The 17,391-nt window shown below is 57.2% G+C and overlaps 1 protein-coding gene across 5 annotated transcripts in view; it reads left to right on the forward strand.

Annotated features, from left to right (window-relative positions):
• CDK14 (cyclin dependent kinase 14) overlaps positions 1–17,391 on the forward strand; it is a 90,453-nt gene that overhangs the window by 17,609 nt on the left and 55,453 nt on the right. For 2 of the 5 annotated variants that reach the window (XM_064166843.1, XM_064166847.1), the window contains 2 exons: positions 12,372–12,617; positions 15,985–16,079. In XM_064166843.1, coding sequence (XP_064022913.1) covers positions 12,372–12,617; positions 15,985–16,079 — 341 coding nt within the window. The other 3 variants (XM_064166846.1, XM_064166845.1, XM_064166844.1) reach the window with 3 other exon arrangements.

Here is a 17,391-nt window from a genome sequence, read left to right on the forward strand (position 1 = left end):
TGCGGCTCTGCTCCGCTTGGCTCGGCACAGCGTCGGGCTGGGCTGGGCTGTGCTCTCCTGCTGCCCATCACCCTGGGCCGCTGCAGGCACCAAGGAACAAAGGCTTGGGTGACTGCAGGGCAAACCTGCACTGGGCCCTGCGGCCCTGAGGACAGGCAGAGCTGGAGGGAAGGAGATGGTTGGCACAGCTGCTGATCATGTCACTACTGGATCAGCTGTGCCCTGAGGGGTGTCTTTACGGCTTCAGTCATAGAGGTTGGCAAAGCCCTTTCAGCTCACCCAGCCCAGCCATGCTCTGACTCTGCCCAGGCTGGGGCTGAGCCATGACCCTCAGAACCACGGCTCTGCCTCTGGAAACACCTCCAGGGATGGGCGTTCAGCCACCTCCCTGGGCAGCCTGTGCCAGGCTCTGAGAGCCCTTTCAGGCAGGAAATTTCTTCTCTTGATCAGCCTAAACCTGCCCTGGGGCAACCTGAGGCCATTTCCTCTCCTGTCCCTTGTTTCTAGGGAGAGGGGAGCAACATCCCTGTGCCTCAGGCGTCTGACTGAGGGATAGAGGCATATGAGCAGTGCTGGAGAGCTGAAGCCTTTCACCTGGCTGTTGTGCAGAGTTGTCAGCAGAGTTCTGCAGGGGCTTGCTCCACCGTTCTCACAACACAAATTCTCCATCTCCATCATGTGCCAGACTCAGCAGAGAGCAAAAGCTCCAAAGGCAGAAGTGGTGGCTCAAAGGAAGAGCCACAGTGCAGCAGAGCAGAGTGGGCAGGGATGCTGCAAAGTGGGGACTGTAAACATAGACTCGGGGAATGCAGGACTTGGAAGGGACCTCTGGAGATCACTGAGTCCCACTCCCTGCCAGAGCAGGGGCACCCAGGGCAGTGCACACAGGGAGGTGCTCCCAGGGCAGGGCATCCAGGTGGGGTTGGAAGCTCTGCAGAGCCTCTCTGGGCAGCCTGCTCCAGGCTCCAGCACCCTCACACCAGAGAAGTTTCTCCTCATGCTGAGGTGCAGCCTCCTGGGTTGCAGTTTGTGTCCTCTGCCCCTTGAATGTGCAGCCTGTTCCTGCCTTCTCTCTGCATCCCTGGGATATGCAAGTTGCCTGTTTCTAACCAAGGTGTCCTACATTTTGGTCTGTAACTCTTCTAATTAGAAAAACTGAGACTTTTTTTTTCTCTTTCCCCACTGCAATGTAGAAAGAGAAATAAAAAAGCCAAGGCAAACAGCAGAGCCTTTCATGTGTGCACCTCAAAGGGAAAGCAGAGGGGAGCTGAAACCCAGTGCCTGCAAATCAGAGAGTGTGTCCATGACATCTTGGCACCTGAGCAAGAGCTGAGCTGAGCTCATCCTTTTGTCTTCAGCTTTGATTCATTTGCAGAAGGCTTTTTGCTGTGGATGACTTTGAGCTGGAATATCATTGAGCTGTGTCCCTGGCTGGGCAGCTGGAGTGAGTCTGGCACTCAGGAATGAAGGGTTTGCAGGGATTCTTCCCTGGGGGGCTGCCAGCCAGAGGGATCCTGACTGGCCTGAGAAGATGGCCAGTGCCAACTGCATGAAGTTCAGCAAGGCACAGGGCAAGGTCCTGTAGCTGGGTTGGGCCAGCCCCAGGCACAGATCCAGGCTGGGTGCAGGGTGAGTTGGGAGCAGCTCTGCAGGAAGAGCCTTGGGGGTGCTGGGTGCTGAGCAGCTCCCCAGCAGCCAGCAGTGCCTCCTGCAGCCCAGCAGGCAGCCGAGTGCTGGCTGCAGCCAGAGCAGTGTGGGCAGAGGGCAGGAGAGGGGACTGTGCCCCTTGGCTCTGCTCTGCTCAGACCTCACCTCCAATCCTGCCTCCAGCATGAGGAGGGTACAGAGCTGTGGAGTGAGGCCAGAGGAGGCCACAAAGGTGCTCCCAGGGCTGCAGCAGCTCTGCCCTGAGCACAGGCTGAGGGAGCTGGGGGGGTGCAGCCTGCAGAGGAGAAGGCTCCAGGGGCACCTCAGAGCTGCTGCCAGTGCCTGAGGGCATCCTGCAGGAAGGCTGCAGAGGGACTTGTGCTGAGGGGCTCTGAGCCAGGCCAAGGGCAATGGTTTGGAGCTGAGGCAGAGCAGGGGGAGAGTGGAGCTGAGGCAGAAGTTGTTGAGTGTGAGGGTGGTGAGAGCCTGGCCCAGGCTGCCCAGGGAGGCTGTGGCTGCCTCCTGCCTAGGGGTGCTGCAGGCCAGGCTGGGTGAGGCCCTGAGCAGCTGAGCCTAGCTGAGAGGTGTCCCTGGGCATGGCAGGAGGTTGGAGCAGAGGAGCTCTGAGCTCTCTCCCAACCTGAGCCCTTCTGGGATTGTAAAGGAAATGGCCTCAAGTTGCCCCAGGGCAGGTTTAGGTTGGAGATGAGAAGAAGCCTCTTGAGTGAAAGGGCTCTCACAGCCTGGCACAGGCTGCCCAGGGAGGCGGCTGAATGCCCATGCCTGGAGGTGTTTCCAGGGGCAGAGCTGTGGTGCGAAGGGTCATGGCTTAGCCCCAGCCCTGGCAGAGTCATATCATGGCTGCCTGGGTGAGCTCAGAGAGCTTTGCCAAGCCAAACCATTGTGTCATGAACTCCTGACGGGGGTCACTGGAGCTCCCGGGGGTGTCTCCCCTGCTCCTTCACTGCCCCTGCTCAGCAGGTAACAGTGGAACTCAGCCGAGGTGTCTCAGTTGTCTCCTGAACCTTTCCCTTGTGAATGCTACTGACACCCAGTGTGGTCTTGCAGTGCTCCCCCAAGCCCTGTGCAGCCAGGAGGCCTCTGAAGCACAGACCAGCAGGGGCTGCTGCAGGAGCAGATGGAGAAGCTTCATTGCCTCCCTTCTGGAGAAGCCCTCCCCGAGGGTTTGCTCCTGCTGCTCTCTCCTCCCTCCTAATTCACCCAGGCCTGCTTGGGCTTAGCAGTGGCTTTCCAGCACAGAGCAGGTGGCAGTTCCTCACTGCCGCCTCCTCCTGGTTTGTGTGCCCATATGACTGTGTCTGATCCTTACCAGCTCCTGGTTTGTGCCCATAGCTCAGTGACTGCGTTTGAGCCTCACCAGCTCCTGGTTTGTGCCCATAGCTCAGTGACTGTGTCTGATCCTTACCAGCTCCTGGTTTGTGCCCATAGCTCAGTGACTGTGTCTGATCCTTACCAGCTCCTGGTTTGTGCCCATAGCTCAGTGACTGTGTCTGATCCTTACCAGCTCCTGGTTTGTGCCCATAGCTCAGTGACTGTGTTTGAGCCTCACCAGCTCCTGGTTTGTGCCCATAGCTCAGTGACTGTGTCTGATCCTTACCAGCTCCTGGTTTGTGCCCATAGCTCAGTGACTGTGTTTGAGCCTCACCAGCTCCTGGTTTGTGCCCATAGCTCAGTGACTGTGTCTGATCCTTACCAGCTCCTGGTTTGTGCCCATAGCTCAGTGTCTGTGTCTGATCCTTACCAGCTCCTGGTTTGTGCCCATAGCTCAGTGTCTGTGTCTGATCCTTACCAGCTCCTGGTTTGTGCCCATAGCTCAGTGTCTGTGTCTGATCCTTACCAGCTCCTGGTTTGTGCCCATAGCTCAGTGACTGTGTCTGATCCTTACCAGCTCCTGGTTTGTGTGCCCATAGCTCAGTGACTGTGTCTGATCCTTACCAGCTCCTGGTTTGTGCCCATAGCTCAGTGACTGTGTTTGAGCCTCACCAGCTCCTGGTTTGTGCCCATAGCTCAGTGACTGTGTTTGAGCCTCACCAGCTCCTGGTTTGTGCCCATAGCTCAGTGACTGTGTTTGAGCCTCACCAGGCTTTCAGTCCCTTCAGAGCTCAGATCTCGATAGGTTTTAGCTGCCGTTCCTCAGGGCTGGGAGTGGCCTGGCCCTGGCACACCCAGCGCTGCTTCCCAGGTGCCCCTAGATTGCTTCAGTGTCCTTTGTCACGCAGGAGCTGATTTCCCTCAGGTGCAGGTGAAGTGGGAATGATTGGTTGCGTCTTTGTGGTGGAGCCCTGAGGGCTTTTTCCCGTAGCTGCCCTGCCAAGAGCAGCTGCAGCTGGGCTGGGGCCGGCGTTGGGGCGGTTGCAGGTCGGTGCCCTCTCCAGAGGCTGCTGGAGTCACCCTGCCTAGCAGACGCATGGTTCCTTGGGCTGCAGTGCTGCTGCAGAGTCTGGCCACTCTACCTCCCTGGGAACTCCACAGGCAAGTCCATCCTGAGCCCTGCAAAAAACCCTTTTCAGGAAGCGCAGGGCCCTGCCGCTGCGGCCGGGGCAGGGCAGCGCCGTGCCCGCGCTGCTCGCCCGCACCTGTGGGCTTTGGCAGCGCCCAGCTCCCTGCCTGCGGGGATTTCTTTGTTTTCTGCCGCCGGTTTCCCCCTTTCCCTGCTGTAGTACAGCCGTGCCATTCCAGCTTGCTAGTGCAGAAAAGATGCTGTGAATTCAGCTGCCGGAGCAGCCTGGCCTGGCCGCAAACACCCAGCGCTGCTGGGGAGGCGGCGGGAGCTGCAGGTGAACCCGAGCTGACCTGGGGGCACAGCGGCACGGTAAGATGGGGCTGCTGCCAGCCTCTGCCTGGATGAGGGGCAGCCTGCAGCTTGCTTACCGCCCGCCTCCGACCGAGCAGGCTCCGTTCCGTGCACGTCGGGGTGGGTTTTCTGGGCAGTGCCGAGGCTCCGGGCGGGGGGAGGCGGCGGGAGGCTGGGAGCGCCGCCACATGAGCCCTCTCGGCAGCCCCCGGTGCGGCTCCCCGGCAGCGCTGCGGGCGCGCCGTAAACAGCGGCGAGAAGGTAGGGAAGGGTTCAGAGCGCTGCTTGTCTGGGGGCGCTTTGCTGTCTGGCTCTCCAGCCGCCTTGTTCATGACTGCTCTGGATTTATTGCTGCATGAAGAGGGTCGTGTGGGCAGTTTCTGCCGATGCACGCTCGGCTGAACGCCCTCCGGGACAAGCCAGCGAAGGACGTGAGCAGCCACTTCTCGTCCCTGCTAACAGGTCTGGCTCTGAATAAATGTCTTTATCGCTGCAGATTCACTTGCTGGGAGGAGACAGAATTAGATTGAGCCTTTCTCAAGCCGCGCTGTGGCCACAGGGGCTTTATTTTGCCTTGCTACCCTCCATGCTCGTTCTGGTCTGTATTTCAGGGATTCATTTTCAGTAGCCGTTCCTGGTCAAGATGACCTTTGAGGGTCCCTTCCAACCCGCTGCAGTCTGTGAATTCTTGAATGCACATGCAGGCATTTAGGTGTTGGCAGAGCTTTGGAGCCGAGTGAATGTTCAGCGTATGAAAGCTTAGAGCAGCAGTGTGTTCAGGGAAAGAGAGGGGGCAAAATCAGCAGCTGGCATCAGTCCAAGGCAGGATTGTGTGGAAGAACTAAATTATTTTTGGCAGCTGAGAAGAATTGGAATTATTTGGTCACACAAAAAATAATATATATATATGTGTATGTGTGTGTATGTAGCTTGGTCCCCCAAAACCCATTAGAATTGCTTTTGGTGCTGGCTGCTTGTTTCAGTTGTAGCTGAAGGCAGAGATGGAGCTCAGCAGAAATCCAGGGAGCAAAGCAAAAATCCAGTGACCAGAACGGAAATCCACTCACCAACAAATAGGATTTTACCACATGTGTTGGCATCTGCAGGCAGCTGAGTGTGGCAGGGAGCAGAGCAGAAACGTGCTGCCCAGCTCACAGCGTGTCACCGTGTGTTTCCCATACAGAGGAAGGGCAGTGCTGGGCTGTGGTTTTGCTGCTGTTTAGGCGGGGCAGCAGCCGGGGGGTTGCTTCTGAGGGCAGCATTGTCATGCAGTGTGTGAATTGTACTCCCGCGAAAAGCTGAGTTGTGTCTCCATGTGGGATCAAATAACTCTTCTGACAGGGATTCGTGTTTGCTTTTCCCGTCCTTGCCAATTAAGGGTTTTTCTTCTGTCTCACTGCATATGATTAAAGAGGGAGGCTTCAGCCCTGTCTCGGCGCTTCTCCGCACGATTCCTGCGCCGAGCCCCCCACGCGTTGTGGCTGTCACACAGCTGCAGCCCCAGCTCTGCACAAGCCCAGCGTGCCTGCCTCTGCCTCACACTGCTCCTGGCCGTTTGATTTGGGTCAAGAACAGTGCCTGTCACAGCAGTTACTGCGCCTGCAAGCCTCTTTGCGGGGGACTTTGCCTTTGTTCATATGCAAAACGTATGGCACCTGTTAGCGAGCTGCAAACCGGCGCCGCATCTGCCCTGATTGAAGGCACGGAAGTGATTCAGCCTGGCTGCTGTACAGGGCGTGAGAGCACAGGCAGCCCTAGGCATGGGTTAATTGTGGGTTTCCTTAGTGGTATGTTTTTATGCACATAGAGGTGGGAAAGTTGTTGCTTCTATCAGCTTTCTTCTTCCAAGTGTTTGGTTTTGCTCCTCCTCAGATGTGAACCCATCGGGTCTGTTTGCTCTGAGCCTGCTCTCTCTCTGGAGTTCTCCCATTTTAGTTTTCTAAGCCTAAAAATCAGTGATGGTAAATAACTCCCCGTGGTAGTCTTTAGTTAAAGACAGATGCCATATTAATTGTGTGTGTGGGAATAACTTAACGGTGAAAAAGTATGGCCAAAAGTTGGGAGTGCAGATGTGGAACATAAGAAGTGCATGGTGTGGTGGAGTTAGCAGCTGTTAACTGCAGTTACGGTCAGCTCTGCACCCTCTGTGTACCCGCCCTTACCTCAGCAGCTGGAGTTGCGTTTCTGACATTTCACTCCAGGATCGTTAGTTATTTCTGGCCTTTCCCATCAGCATTCCTAACTTTTGGGCGCGTTGCCCACGTTGCTAGTCCTGACTGCTCTGTGAAGGTTGCAGTCTCTCTGCGTGGGTCAGTTTTGTAGTGCGGCTGAGGTCCATCAAACAGGAGATGAGAGCTCACCTGAGGCCTGATTATTTCTTGTGGGCTCCTTTGTGTCTTCTCCCTGAAGCTTAAGAAAGGCAGAGCGGAGAAGCCAGAGCTGGTGGCTGTTGCAGCTCGGGTGCCTGGAGGTTGGTCAGCTGTGGGAATCCTGCAGCAAAAGTGTCTGTTTGCAGCTGGTTTGCTGTGCCACTGAAAACCAAACAGGGTCTTTGAAGCCAAACCCACAGAGAGTTTGATTGGTGCTGTCAGCTCGGGGAGGGCTGTTTGAAAAGTTGACCTCCGAGCAGTTGTCTGTTTCAGGCAGGCAGCTTTTGTTTTTCGTGACCTTACAGCCAGGAAAAGGGAAGGTCCCACTGGAAGGGCCTCAGTATCAGCACGCCCAGGGCATCCCGGAGGCTGGCAGAGAATGAGTCCCACCAGCTCTGCTCAGCTCCAGCTGAAGGGAGAAGAGGCTTGCAAAGCTTTGTGTGGTGCTGGCTCCACTGGGCTGTGCCTGGTGCAGCTGTCAGGATGCTGCCCTGCCCTGTGTCTGCAGATACAAAGGGCCTCAAGGTGCACCAGGAAAGGAAATTCGACTGAAGGGGTTCTCACAGCCTGGCACAGGCTGCATCCTCACCCCTGAAGGTGTTTCCCAGAGGCAGAGCTGTGGTGCTGAGGGTCATGGCTCAGCCCCAGCCTTGGCAGAGCTAGAGAATGGTTGGGCTGAGTGAGCTGAAGGGGCTTTGCCAGACAGAGCCATTCTGTGATTCTGCTGGGCCTAGACTTGACAATCTGGGGTTGGACTTGATCTTCAGAGGTCCCTCCAGCCCCTACCACTCTGTGATTATTGGTAGGAATTTTCTGGGACAAGATCTTGTGTGAATCCTTGGTCTAGGTCAGGTGAGGCTTCAGGCCGTCGTGCTGGGTGACCTCTCTCAGAAGGTGGCCACAGTTGTGTCCCTTACAGCTTGCAGCAGCAGCTGCAGACAGTTTTGGTGGGGTCATTTCCCTCTGAATTCCCAGCAAGGCAGAAATACTCAGTCCCCATCCCTGGAGGTGTTCCAGAAACATGTGACTGTGGCATGTGGGGCCATGATGGTGTTGACTGAAAGGTTGAGCACCATGATCTTGGATCTCACTTCTAACCCAAACAGCTCTGTGGCTGCATGATGCAGAAGCAACAGTTCTGTCTGGTGCCTGCCATAGCCTGTGCTAGCCAGAGCTGCTGTGCAGGGGTGGGGGGAGCTTCCTGAACAAGTTAAAAAAAGAAGTCAGGTGTCTGTGAGATCCAAACAGGGCTGAGGACTCTTCACTGAAGGTTTGTGAAGCTGAACTTACCCTTATCAGAACCCTCCAGCTTCCATGAAAGCAGGCAGCAGTGGAAAGGTCATGGGTGGCTGCTGCTGAGGTTTCTGGAAGGCTGAGCTGAAATCTGGGGTATGGGGAGCTCAGAGGAGAGCTGGCCCAGGAGAAGTGTGCCAGAGCTGAGGCTCTTGGCCTGTCTGTAGCTCTCTCCCAGGTGGATTTGAGAGAAGAGGCCATGCTGGACACAAGTCACCAAGCAGGGCAGCAGAGCTGCTCCATGCTCTGCCTCCCAGCCGGCTTCTCGCAGCCCGCAGGGTTGTTGACCTCAGGGGTGAAACAGCCCAGAGCAGGGCAGGTTTCCTTCTTGGGGCTGGAATGAAACTTTGAAAGGCAGTAGCAGAATAACATAAAAAGCTGTCATTAGCTCATCCTTCCTCTAGATTCTGCTAGAGATGGTGAAGGAGCTTTGGAGGAGAAGGAAAGGAAAGGATAAAAGCTGCGGGGAGGAGGGAAGAGAGGGAAGTGTTTGCTTTATTTTGCTGAAGGAACTGGTCTGACTGAAGGACAGCCAAAGCAGTTTGCCTAGAATGATTGAATTATTTCTTGGGAAGCCTTTCTGAAGAGTCTGCTGAGGATGCTGTGAGAGCCCCATGTCCTGTAAAGGCCAGAGCTTGGTGTCCAGTGCAGGGGGGCTGGTGGGATGCCTGGCACACTCTGCCTGACAGACCTCTCCCCCCGCAGCTGCTCTGCAGGGCTGGCTTTGCATCCTGGCCCCTTCCTCTCTGCTTTTCGCAGCAGAGCATGTGAAGGTGGTCCCAGAGTTCTTCACCTCCCTTTGTCTGACCTTTCAATCTGAGGCAAACTCTGGTTCGTTGTGCATCTAGATGAGTTTTTATCTCACGTCCCATTGCTTTCACCTGGCTGCAGACTCGCCACGTAAAAGGACTTAGTTGACTTCTAGGCTGCATAGTTGAGCTTGAGTCTTAGAGAACTGTAGAACTGTTTGGCTTGGAGAAGCCCTCTAAGCTCATCCAGTCCAACCAGAAACCCACCACCACCGTGGCTGTCAAACCATGTCCCCAGGTGCCTTTCTGGAGCCCCTCTGGGGATGGGACTCACCACCTCCTGCTGTCAGCTGCACGACCAGCTCCGACCCACCTCAGGGGCTTTGTTGCAGTCTGTGCTTGCTGAACAATTCTTGGCTCTGTTTTTCATCACGAGTACCTGGTGCTACCTGGAGGTAATCGAGAGGCTTGCTCGGAGTAGGCAGATGAGCCAGGAGGACCTGGGTGAAGCCTTCTTCACACATGGGATTGTTTACCTCTTCCTCTCTTGCAAGCCTTGCTGTCAGCCTCAGGATTTCGCAGGAGCTGGCATTTTGCTGTCAAGTCTCACAAGATTTCTCACACTTGAGTGTGGCAGTAGGAAGCCTCTCTGCAGTTCTGGCTGTGCCTTTGGTAGCTTCACCACCCAGAGGACTGCTGCAGGGTGGGATACAACTGTAAACCTGCAAGAGTCCAGAACCAAGTGGATGATGGAGGGACAGGAGCAGCTCTGCTTTGGAGAAAGGCTGAGAGCCTGCAGGGGAGCAGCCCCAGAGGAGATCTGGTCAGTGTCTGTAAATAGCTGAGGGCTGGGGGCAAGCTCTGTTCAGTGCTGCCCTGTGACAGGACAAGGGGCAGAGGACACAAACTGCCACCCAGGAGGCTGCACCTCAGCATGAGGAGAGACTTCTCTGGTGTGAGGGTGCTGGAGCCTGGAGCAGGCTGCCCAGAGAGGCTGTGGAGCCTCCTGCTCTGGAGGCTTCCAAGCCCCACCTGGATGTGCTCCTGGGTGCCCTGCCCTGGGTGCCCCTGCTCTGGCAGAGGTTGGACTCGGTGATCTCTGGGGGTCCCTTCCAACCTTACTATTCCATGCTTCTATGGTCATGTTCCTATCAAAGTCACTGAGGATGCCCTTCTGGGAAGCAGTCTGCAGTGCCTTGCACACGAAGCCATCTGCTGGAGCAGGAGGCTGGGATGGGAAAGGCACTGAAAATATTTTTTTACTTTATTTTTAAGTTCCGTTCATATGGTTACAGAGGAGGACAGACAACAGACAGCAGTGGGTGAGCAGGAGAGCAGAGGCGCCACCTGTCCCGGCTCCCCGGCAGCCTTTGTCTTCAGACACCTTCGGCAGCACTCTGCTGGTTACCAGGGAGCCGCTGGCTCGTCTGGCGCTGAAGCCTCCACTCCCACCCCTCTGCCGCCCCTGCCCGCTCACAGACTGGCGGCGTGGTGGGGGCTGCAGGGCGCCTCTGGAGACCACCTAGTGCTAATCTGCTGCCACAGGTCCGCCCAGAGCAGGCTGCAGAGGAATGCGTCACAGGGCACGGAGAGCACTGGGAGGGAAGGGAGCTCTGGAGTGAGCAGAGACATCCCCAGCTGGATCTGGGGCCCTGGGATTGTTCAGCCTGAGGGCAGACCTCGGCTCTCGCTGCAGCTACCCTGGAGGGGTCTGGAGTGAGGTGCTGGCCCAGGCTGCATCAGCAAGGGCTCAGGCTCGGTACGAGGAACCCTTCCCAGCTGGGGTTGTCAGGCACTGTGCCAGGCTGCCCAGGGGGTGGTGGAGTCCCCACCCCCGGGGGCGTTCAAAGCCTGCGGATGTGGCGCTGAGGGTCTGGCGGTGGTGGCTGAGCAGCAGCGGTGGGGTCGTGAGAGTTCCGCGGTTCTATGTCCTGCGGTTCTAGATCAGGCTGCTCGGAGCCCTGCGTGTCCCTGGGGGTGGAGAGTGCCCTGCTGCTTGCTGCAGGGAAGAGCCAAGTGCCTGTGTGTGCTGCGAGCCCTCAGCCGGGGCACGGCAGCAGAGCCAGGCTGCGCCCGCAGGGGAAGCTCCAGCGCCGCCAGAGAGGCAGCCCCGAGTCCTGCACCTGGCAGGGAGGCTCTGCCAGGCTCTGTGCACACCACAGCCACTGTATGGTGGGGCCTAAGAGCAGAGCTGGACCAAAAGGCTCCTTCAGAGCAGCTCTCCTGAACTTCTGTCTCTTCCCACGGGCGTTACAAGCTGGCAGGACTGCTGCGTGACCTTCACCTGAGGCTGTCCTCGGGTGACTCCTGGGCACTGCTGGCACAGAGCAGGGCTCTGCTTTGGCCATGCATCCAGGCTCTTGCAGACCTGAGATCTCATCCAGCTGCTCTCCAAAATCAGACTTTCTCCTGCGAGGGGAGGAACATCAGCTTGCAACATCAGGTCTGACAACTGCCTCGTGACTTAGGCTGTGCTGTGGACAGGAGAAAACACTGACTTGGGAAATGCTCAGCTGCACCTTGCCACGTCCAAGCTGCCCCAGCTGCAGGACCTTGCACTTGGCCTGGTCAGTCCCAGTTCAAAACTTTTCCTCTTACTGAGGTTTTTGAAGTAGTTTTTCATTTGTGTGGTGTGAGCTGTGCTGCTTCAGGCTTGCTGGGAGGGACTTGTGCCTGCCCTGCAGCTCAGCACAGCCTCTCAGCTGCTCACTGGGCTCAGTGGTGCAGACACATGCAGAGTGTTGGAGCTTCCAGTCCAGCACCGATCCCATCTGCCACTCCAGTGACCTTTCCCTGTTTGCCTGCTCCCATCTGACACAAGCAGCTGGGACTGGGAGCTGAAGCAGCCTTTTCTGGGGCCTGGGGGAGATGTCTGAGGAACTTTGGTGCTGGGTGCTTGGGTTTGGGTCTGGAGGGGATTTGTTTTGGGGACACTACTAGAGTGGTCCCTGTCAAAAGCTTCCAGAAGCTCCCCTAGTTTCAGGTTGGTCCCACCTCTGTCCAGGGTCAAGCCAGTTGGTGCCTTTGTGATAACCTAGTTCAGAGGAGGTGTCCTGGGGGTGCTTCTGTGCTGGGAGCCCTTTGGAGGCACAGGGGCTGAGAGTGGCAAGCGTTTGGTGCTCAGGGCAGGGGCAAGAGGGGGTCTGGCGTGCCAGAGTAGCTTTTCCTCAGCCCAGGGTGAGCTGACAGGCTGAGCCCGGCAGCCTCCAGAGATGTGTGGTGGGGCAGGACCCCGCTGCAGCCCGTGTGGGGCCCCGCACGGCATCGGGGGCAGGTAGTGGACACTGCCCAGGAGCCCCCTGTCCTCTGGAGCTGGGGAGCCCAGAACTGGACACTACTGCAGCTGTGGCCTCGCCAGGGCAGAGCAGAGGGGTGGAGAACCTCCCTCGCCCTGCTGGCCACACTCTTCTTGGTCCAGGCCTTTGCAGCTGGCACAGTTCCCCGGGACCAGCCGAGGTGCCAGGCCAGTCCGGCTCAGCGGTCGCTTTGTCCTTCCAGATATGTGTCACAAAGATGTCCACTCGGAACTGCCAGGGGGTGGACTCGGTGGTCAAGGCTCTGGACACGATTCCTGAGGACAAGAAGGTGCGGGTGCAGCGCACGCAGAGCAGCTTCGACCCCTTCGAGAAGCCCAGCAGCCAGGTGAAGAGGGTGCACTCGGAGAACAACGCCTGCATCACCGCCCGGGCGGGCGCCGCGGGCAAGGACTCGCCCAAGCTGCGCCGCCACTCCAGCCCCAGCTCCGTAAGTCCTCTCCTGCTGCGCCACGGCCCAGGCACTCTGCCCAGCGCTGGCAGCAGAGGCTCAGGGCTGCTCGTAAACACCTCTGCACCCCAGAGCCGTGGAGGCTGGGAGAGACCTCTGAGATCATCACGTCCCAGCACGCTCCGGAGCTCCCAGTCCCACTGCTGCTGCTCAGCCACCACTGAATCGCTGCCCTCAGCATCACACCCATGTGGCTTGTGAGCCCCTCCAGGCATGGGGACTCCACCACCTCCCTGGGCAGCCCCTGCCAGTGCCTGGCTGCTCTGGCAGCAAAGGCATTTTTCCTAACACCCAACCTGAACCGCCCTGGCACAATTTCAGGCCATTTGCTCTCCTGTCACCCAGTGCTAGGGAGCAGAGCCCAGCCCCAGCTGGCTGCAGCCTCCTCCCAGGGAGGTGCAAAGAGCAATGAGCTCTGCCCTCAGCCTCCTCTTCTCCACACCAAACACCCCCAGGGCCCTCAGCTGCTCCTTCCCAGGCCTGTTCTCAGACGCTCCAGTTGTTACTTGGGTCTTTTTCTCGTTTGTCTTTGTGCTTCTCTTCCTTGCAAACAGTTCCCATCAAGGTTGCCTTCTCCTGAGGCTGCATTTGCCCAGTCCCAGGTTAGCCCAGGAGTAAGGCAGTGACCATCTCAGCAGCACAGCAGGCAGTACCCCAGAGGTGTTTCTCTCCTCTGGATAAGGAGCTGCAGCCCATGGCAGCAGGGTTGGGAGAAGAGAGCCAATGTGTGGAGGGCAGAAATTGCAGTGAGGATTGCAAGAGTGATGTGGGACAGATGAGAGTAACACAGAGAAATCATAGAAGGGTTTGGGTTGGGAGAGGCCCTTGAGATCATCCAGTGCCAATCCCCCACCATGGGCCTTGACACCCCTGCCAGTCCTTGATCAAGGCCTCATCCAGGCTTGAAGCCTCTACAACGTCTCTGGGCAGCCTGTCCCAGTGCCCCTCCACTTCTTAAATGCTTCTTACTATCTCTTCTTAACATCTGCTCAATGTCTCATCTCTATCCAGCTTCTGACAGTCTGAAGCCATCCCCCCTCATCCTGTCACTCCAAGCCCTTGCCAGAAGTCCCTGCCCAGCTCTCCTGCAGCCCCTTCCAATCCTGGCAGGCTGCTCTGAGGTCTCCCTGCAGCCTTCTCTCCTCCAGGCTGCACAGCCCCAACTCTCCCAGCCTGTGCCCACAGCAGAGCTGCTCCAGTCCCTGATCACCTTGGTGGCCACTGAGGAGGAGGCAGAGGTCTGCCCAGCAGCCATTTCCCTGAGAGGGACTGCAGGGCTCACAGAGCTCTTTCAGATGGGCACCTTTAAGGCCCCCATGTCCACCCTTCACGTGAGGAGGGGAGCCAGGCTTGACCCAGCTCTTGCACTCCACCTGCGTGTTGTACTCTGCCAGGTGAATGCCCTCTGTGTGCAGAGGGACCCAAAGCTGTGTAGCAGAGGCAGCTTTAATGGAAAATTACCCTGAGCAGCACCTGCTGATGGCACAGAGCTGTGTGGGCTCTGTTCTCATGCATTTTTCATCGCTGTAGAACAGCTTGGGAATGTCACACTTCACCACCCCCCTCCCAGAGCCTACGTTCAGAAGGGAGTTTGTTCTCTCTTTTTTGTTTTTTAACTGAAGGATATTAAACTTCAATATCACACTGTCCTCAGGGGGAAAATATTGTGTGCAGAGGAGCACTGGGAGTGATTGCAAATCAAAACTGAAGATCTGCTTTGTTACAGAGCTCCAAAGAGATTTCCTGCTAGAAAAACTTGAAAGCAGAAGGTAGGCCAAGAGAATTAACTGAGATGCAATCACAGAGCCAGAGGTGCTCCTCTCCAGCCCTCCAGACCCTTCCCCACCTTCCTTGCTCTTCTCTGCACCTGCTCCAGACTCTCAATGTCCTTCTTGGAGCAAGGGCCCCAAAGCTGACCCCAGCACTCCAGCTGTGGCCTCCCCAGTGCTGAGTGCAGGGCACAGTCCTGCCCTGCTCCTGCTGCCCACACCACTGCTGATCCAGGCCAGGCTGCTGGTGGCCTCCCTGAAGGGAGGTTGTAGTGAGGTGGGTGTTGATCTCTTCTCTCTAGCAGCAAGTGATAGGAAAAGAGGCAATAGGCTCAGGTTGTGCCAGGAGAGGATTAGGACAAACTTCTTCCCCCAAAGGGTTGTCCAGGCCTGGCCCAGGCTGCCCTGGGCAGTGGTGGAGTCCCCATCCCTGGAAGGGTATCAGAGCTGTGGTGGATGTGGTGCTGAGGGGTATGGGTTGGTGGTGAGTTGGCAGTGCTGGGTTAAGGGTTGGACTTGGCGATCTTAAAGGCTCTTCCAACAAAAGTGATTCCCATGGCTCTGCTCAGTGCTGTCTGCTTCTCCTTCTTCAGCATGAGCAGCACAGCTTGCTCAGGGTCTCATCCAGCCTGGCCTTGAACACTGCCAGGCTGGGAGCCTCCAAAGCTTCCCTGGGCAACCTGTGCCAGTGCCTCACCACCCTCCTGGTCAGGAATTGCTTCCTCATAGCTCATCTCAATCCAGCTTCTGCCAGACTGAAGCCATCCCCCCTTGTCCTGTCACTGCAGGCCTTTGTCCCAAGTCCCTGCCCAGCTCTCCTGCAGCCCCTTCCAATCCTGGCAGGCTGCTCTGAGGTCTCCCTGCAGCCTTCTCTCCTCCAGGCTGCACAGCCCCAACTCTCCCGGCCTGCGCTCACAGCAGAGGCTCTCCAGCCCTTGGATCCAGGCTCTTCCTCCTCTGGCCCTGCTCAAACAGTTCCATGTCCTTGTGTTGAGTCTTCCAGAGCTGGACAGAGGAGTCCCTGTGGAGGGACTTCTGACCAAGGCTGGAGTGCCAGGGTGAGGGGTGATGGCTTCAGGCTGGGCTTAGCAGCGCTGCGAGGACCATGAGGGTGGTGGCACACTGCAGCCTGACCACTGTCTGACTGGTGGCTTGTGCCCTGGGACGTTGGGCCCTTGGAGCAGTGATCTGGGCAGGGGTTTAGTCTGAAAATGAACAAATAAAGGTACAGTGCTTGTCTGACCTGGCTCTGGGCAGGCAAAGGCACCGTATGGATTGCCTTGCAGAGGTCAGGTGGTTTAGTGGTGTGCTGGCTTAAGAGGTCTGCTGGAAGAATGAACTAGAGTCATGTGGATGGGATACAAAACCCTTCTGGTAGCTCCACCCTTGCCTGTTGGAAGTTGGCACCCAGTGGCATCAGCTGATGCTTTCGCTGAGCTCTGCCAGTCCCTGCCTTTGGTCTCACTTGCAGCTGCTGGGAATGTGCAGGTCCAAGGGTGGCAGTGGTTGGCCCCTAAAGACTGTACCCAGTTAACATGGTGAGTGCTGCCAGGTCATCTCCTTTGTGTTTTGTGTAGCCTACGAGCCCCAAGTTTGGGAAAGCAGACTCCTATGAGAAGCTGGAGAAGCTGGGGGAAGGCTCCTACGCCACAGTCTACAAAGGGAAGAGCAAGTAAGTGCTGGGCCTGCTGGCTGAGGGGGAGCAGGACACATTGCCTGCTGGAGACTGGGGGCAAATACTTGCCAGTGAGGGTGGGCACACACTGGCACAGGTTGCCCAGCCCCCTCCCTGGAGATATTCAAGGCCAGGCTGGATGAGCCTGTGCTGTGGGAGGTGGCTGGGAGGTGCCCCTGCCCATGGCAGGGGGTTGGGGGTGGTTGGTCTTGAAGGTCCATTCCAACCAAAAGCAGTTCAGGATTGTCTGGTCGCTGGCACGTGGTGGCCCAGGATGACAGAGTGAGCTTGGCAGCAGGCAGCCAGCACGGCAAGATGACAAATGATGACTGCAGCTCCTGTGCTTGAAGGAAAACCATGAAACCAGGGTCCTCCGGGTGGGCAAAGGCAGGATGGGCTCTGAGCAGCTGCATGGGGACAGGAGGAGAGGAAATGGCCTCAGGTTGTGCCAGGGCAGGGTTAGGTTGGAGATGAGGAACAATTTCTTTGCTGCCAGAGTGGTCAGGGACTGGCAGAGGCTGCCCAGGGAGGTGCTGGAGTCCCCATGCCTGGAGAGGTTGCACAAAGCTGTGGCCATGGCACTTGGGGCCATGGTTTGGTGGCCATGGTGGGGCTGGGCTGCTGGCTGGGCTGGAGGGTCTCAGAGGGCTCTTCCAGCCCAACATCTCTGTGGGGAGACTCAGCATGCTGGAAGAGAAAGCACAAAGCCTCTTTGAGCTCTTAAATGAGTCATTCCCAAAGCCAGCCAGGGCCATGGAGGCAGGAATGTGCCTGGGGATGTCCTGCCCCAGTGGGGAATGGCCAGCACGACCCAAGAAGTATTTGCCATCTCCCTCAGCTTGCTGAGGGCAGATACTGTGGTGTGCTGAGGTGGGAAGGAGGCAGCATGGCCATGGCTGTGCTGCATGGAAAGCAGCAGGCTCTGCTTTGAGCCCAGTGGAAGGCAGAGGCATTAAACCTTTTACAAGGTGGTGCCTCTGAACCAGGCTTCAGCTTCCTGCTCTGGCCCAGAAGAGGCAGAAGGTTTGACTCCCAGGAAACCTGAGATTATTCCTGGGCTGCATCCAAGGGTGCAAACATGAAGCTGCTGTTCTGGAAGCTCTGAAGAGTTCCTTGCAGTGCTCTGGAGGAATCCCTGGCACTGGCAGGAGATACTGAGGCAGGACATGATTGAAAACAATGGGAAGTGGATTCACAGAGCACAGCAAGCTGGAAGGGAGCCTCCAAGGTCACCTTGCCCAATTCCCCTGCAGCAACAGGGACACCCCCAACTAGAGTAGGCTGCCCAGGGCCACATGAGGCTTGACAC

This window comes from Pogoniulus pusillus, chromosome 28 (genome assembly GCF_015220805.1).
Source record: "Pogoniulus pusillus isolate bPogPus1 chromosome 28, bPogPus1.pri, whole genome shotgun sequence".
NCBI classification, from domain to species: Eukaryota; Metazoa; Chordata; class Aves; order Piciformes; family Lybiidae; genus Pogoniulus; species Pogoniulus pusillus.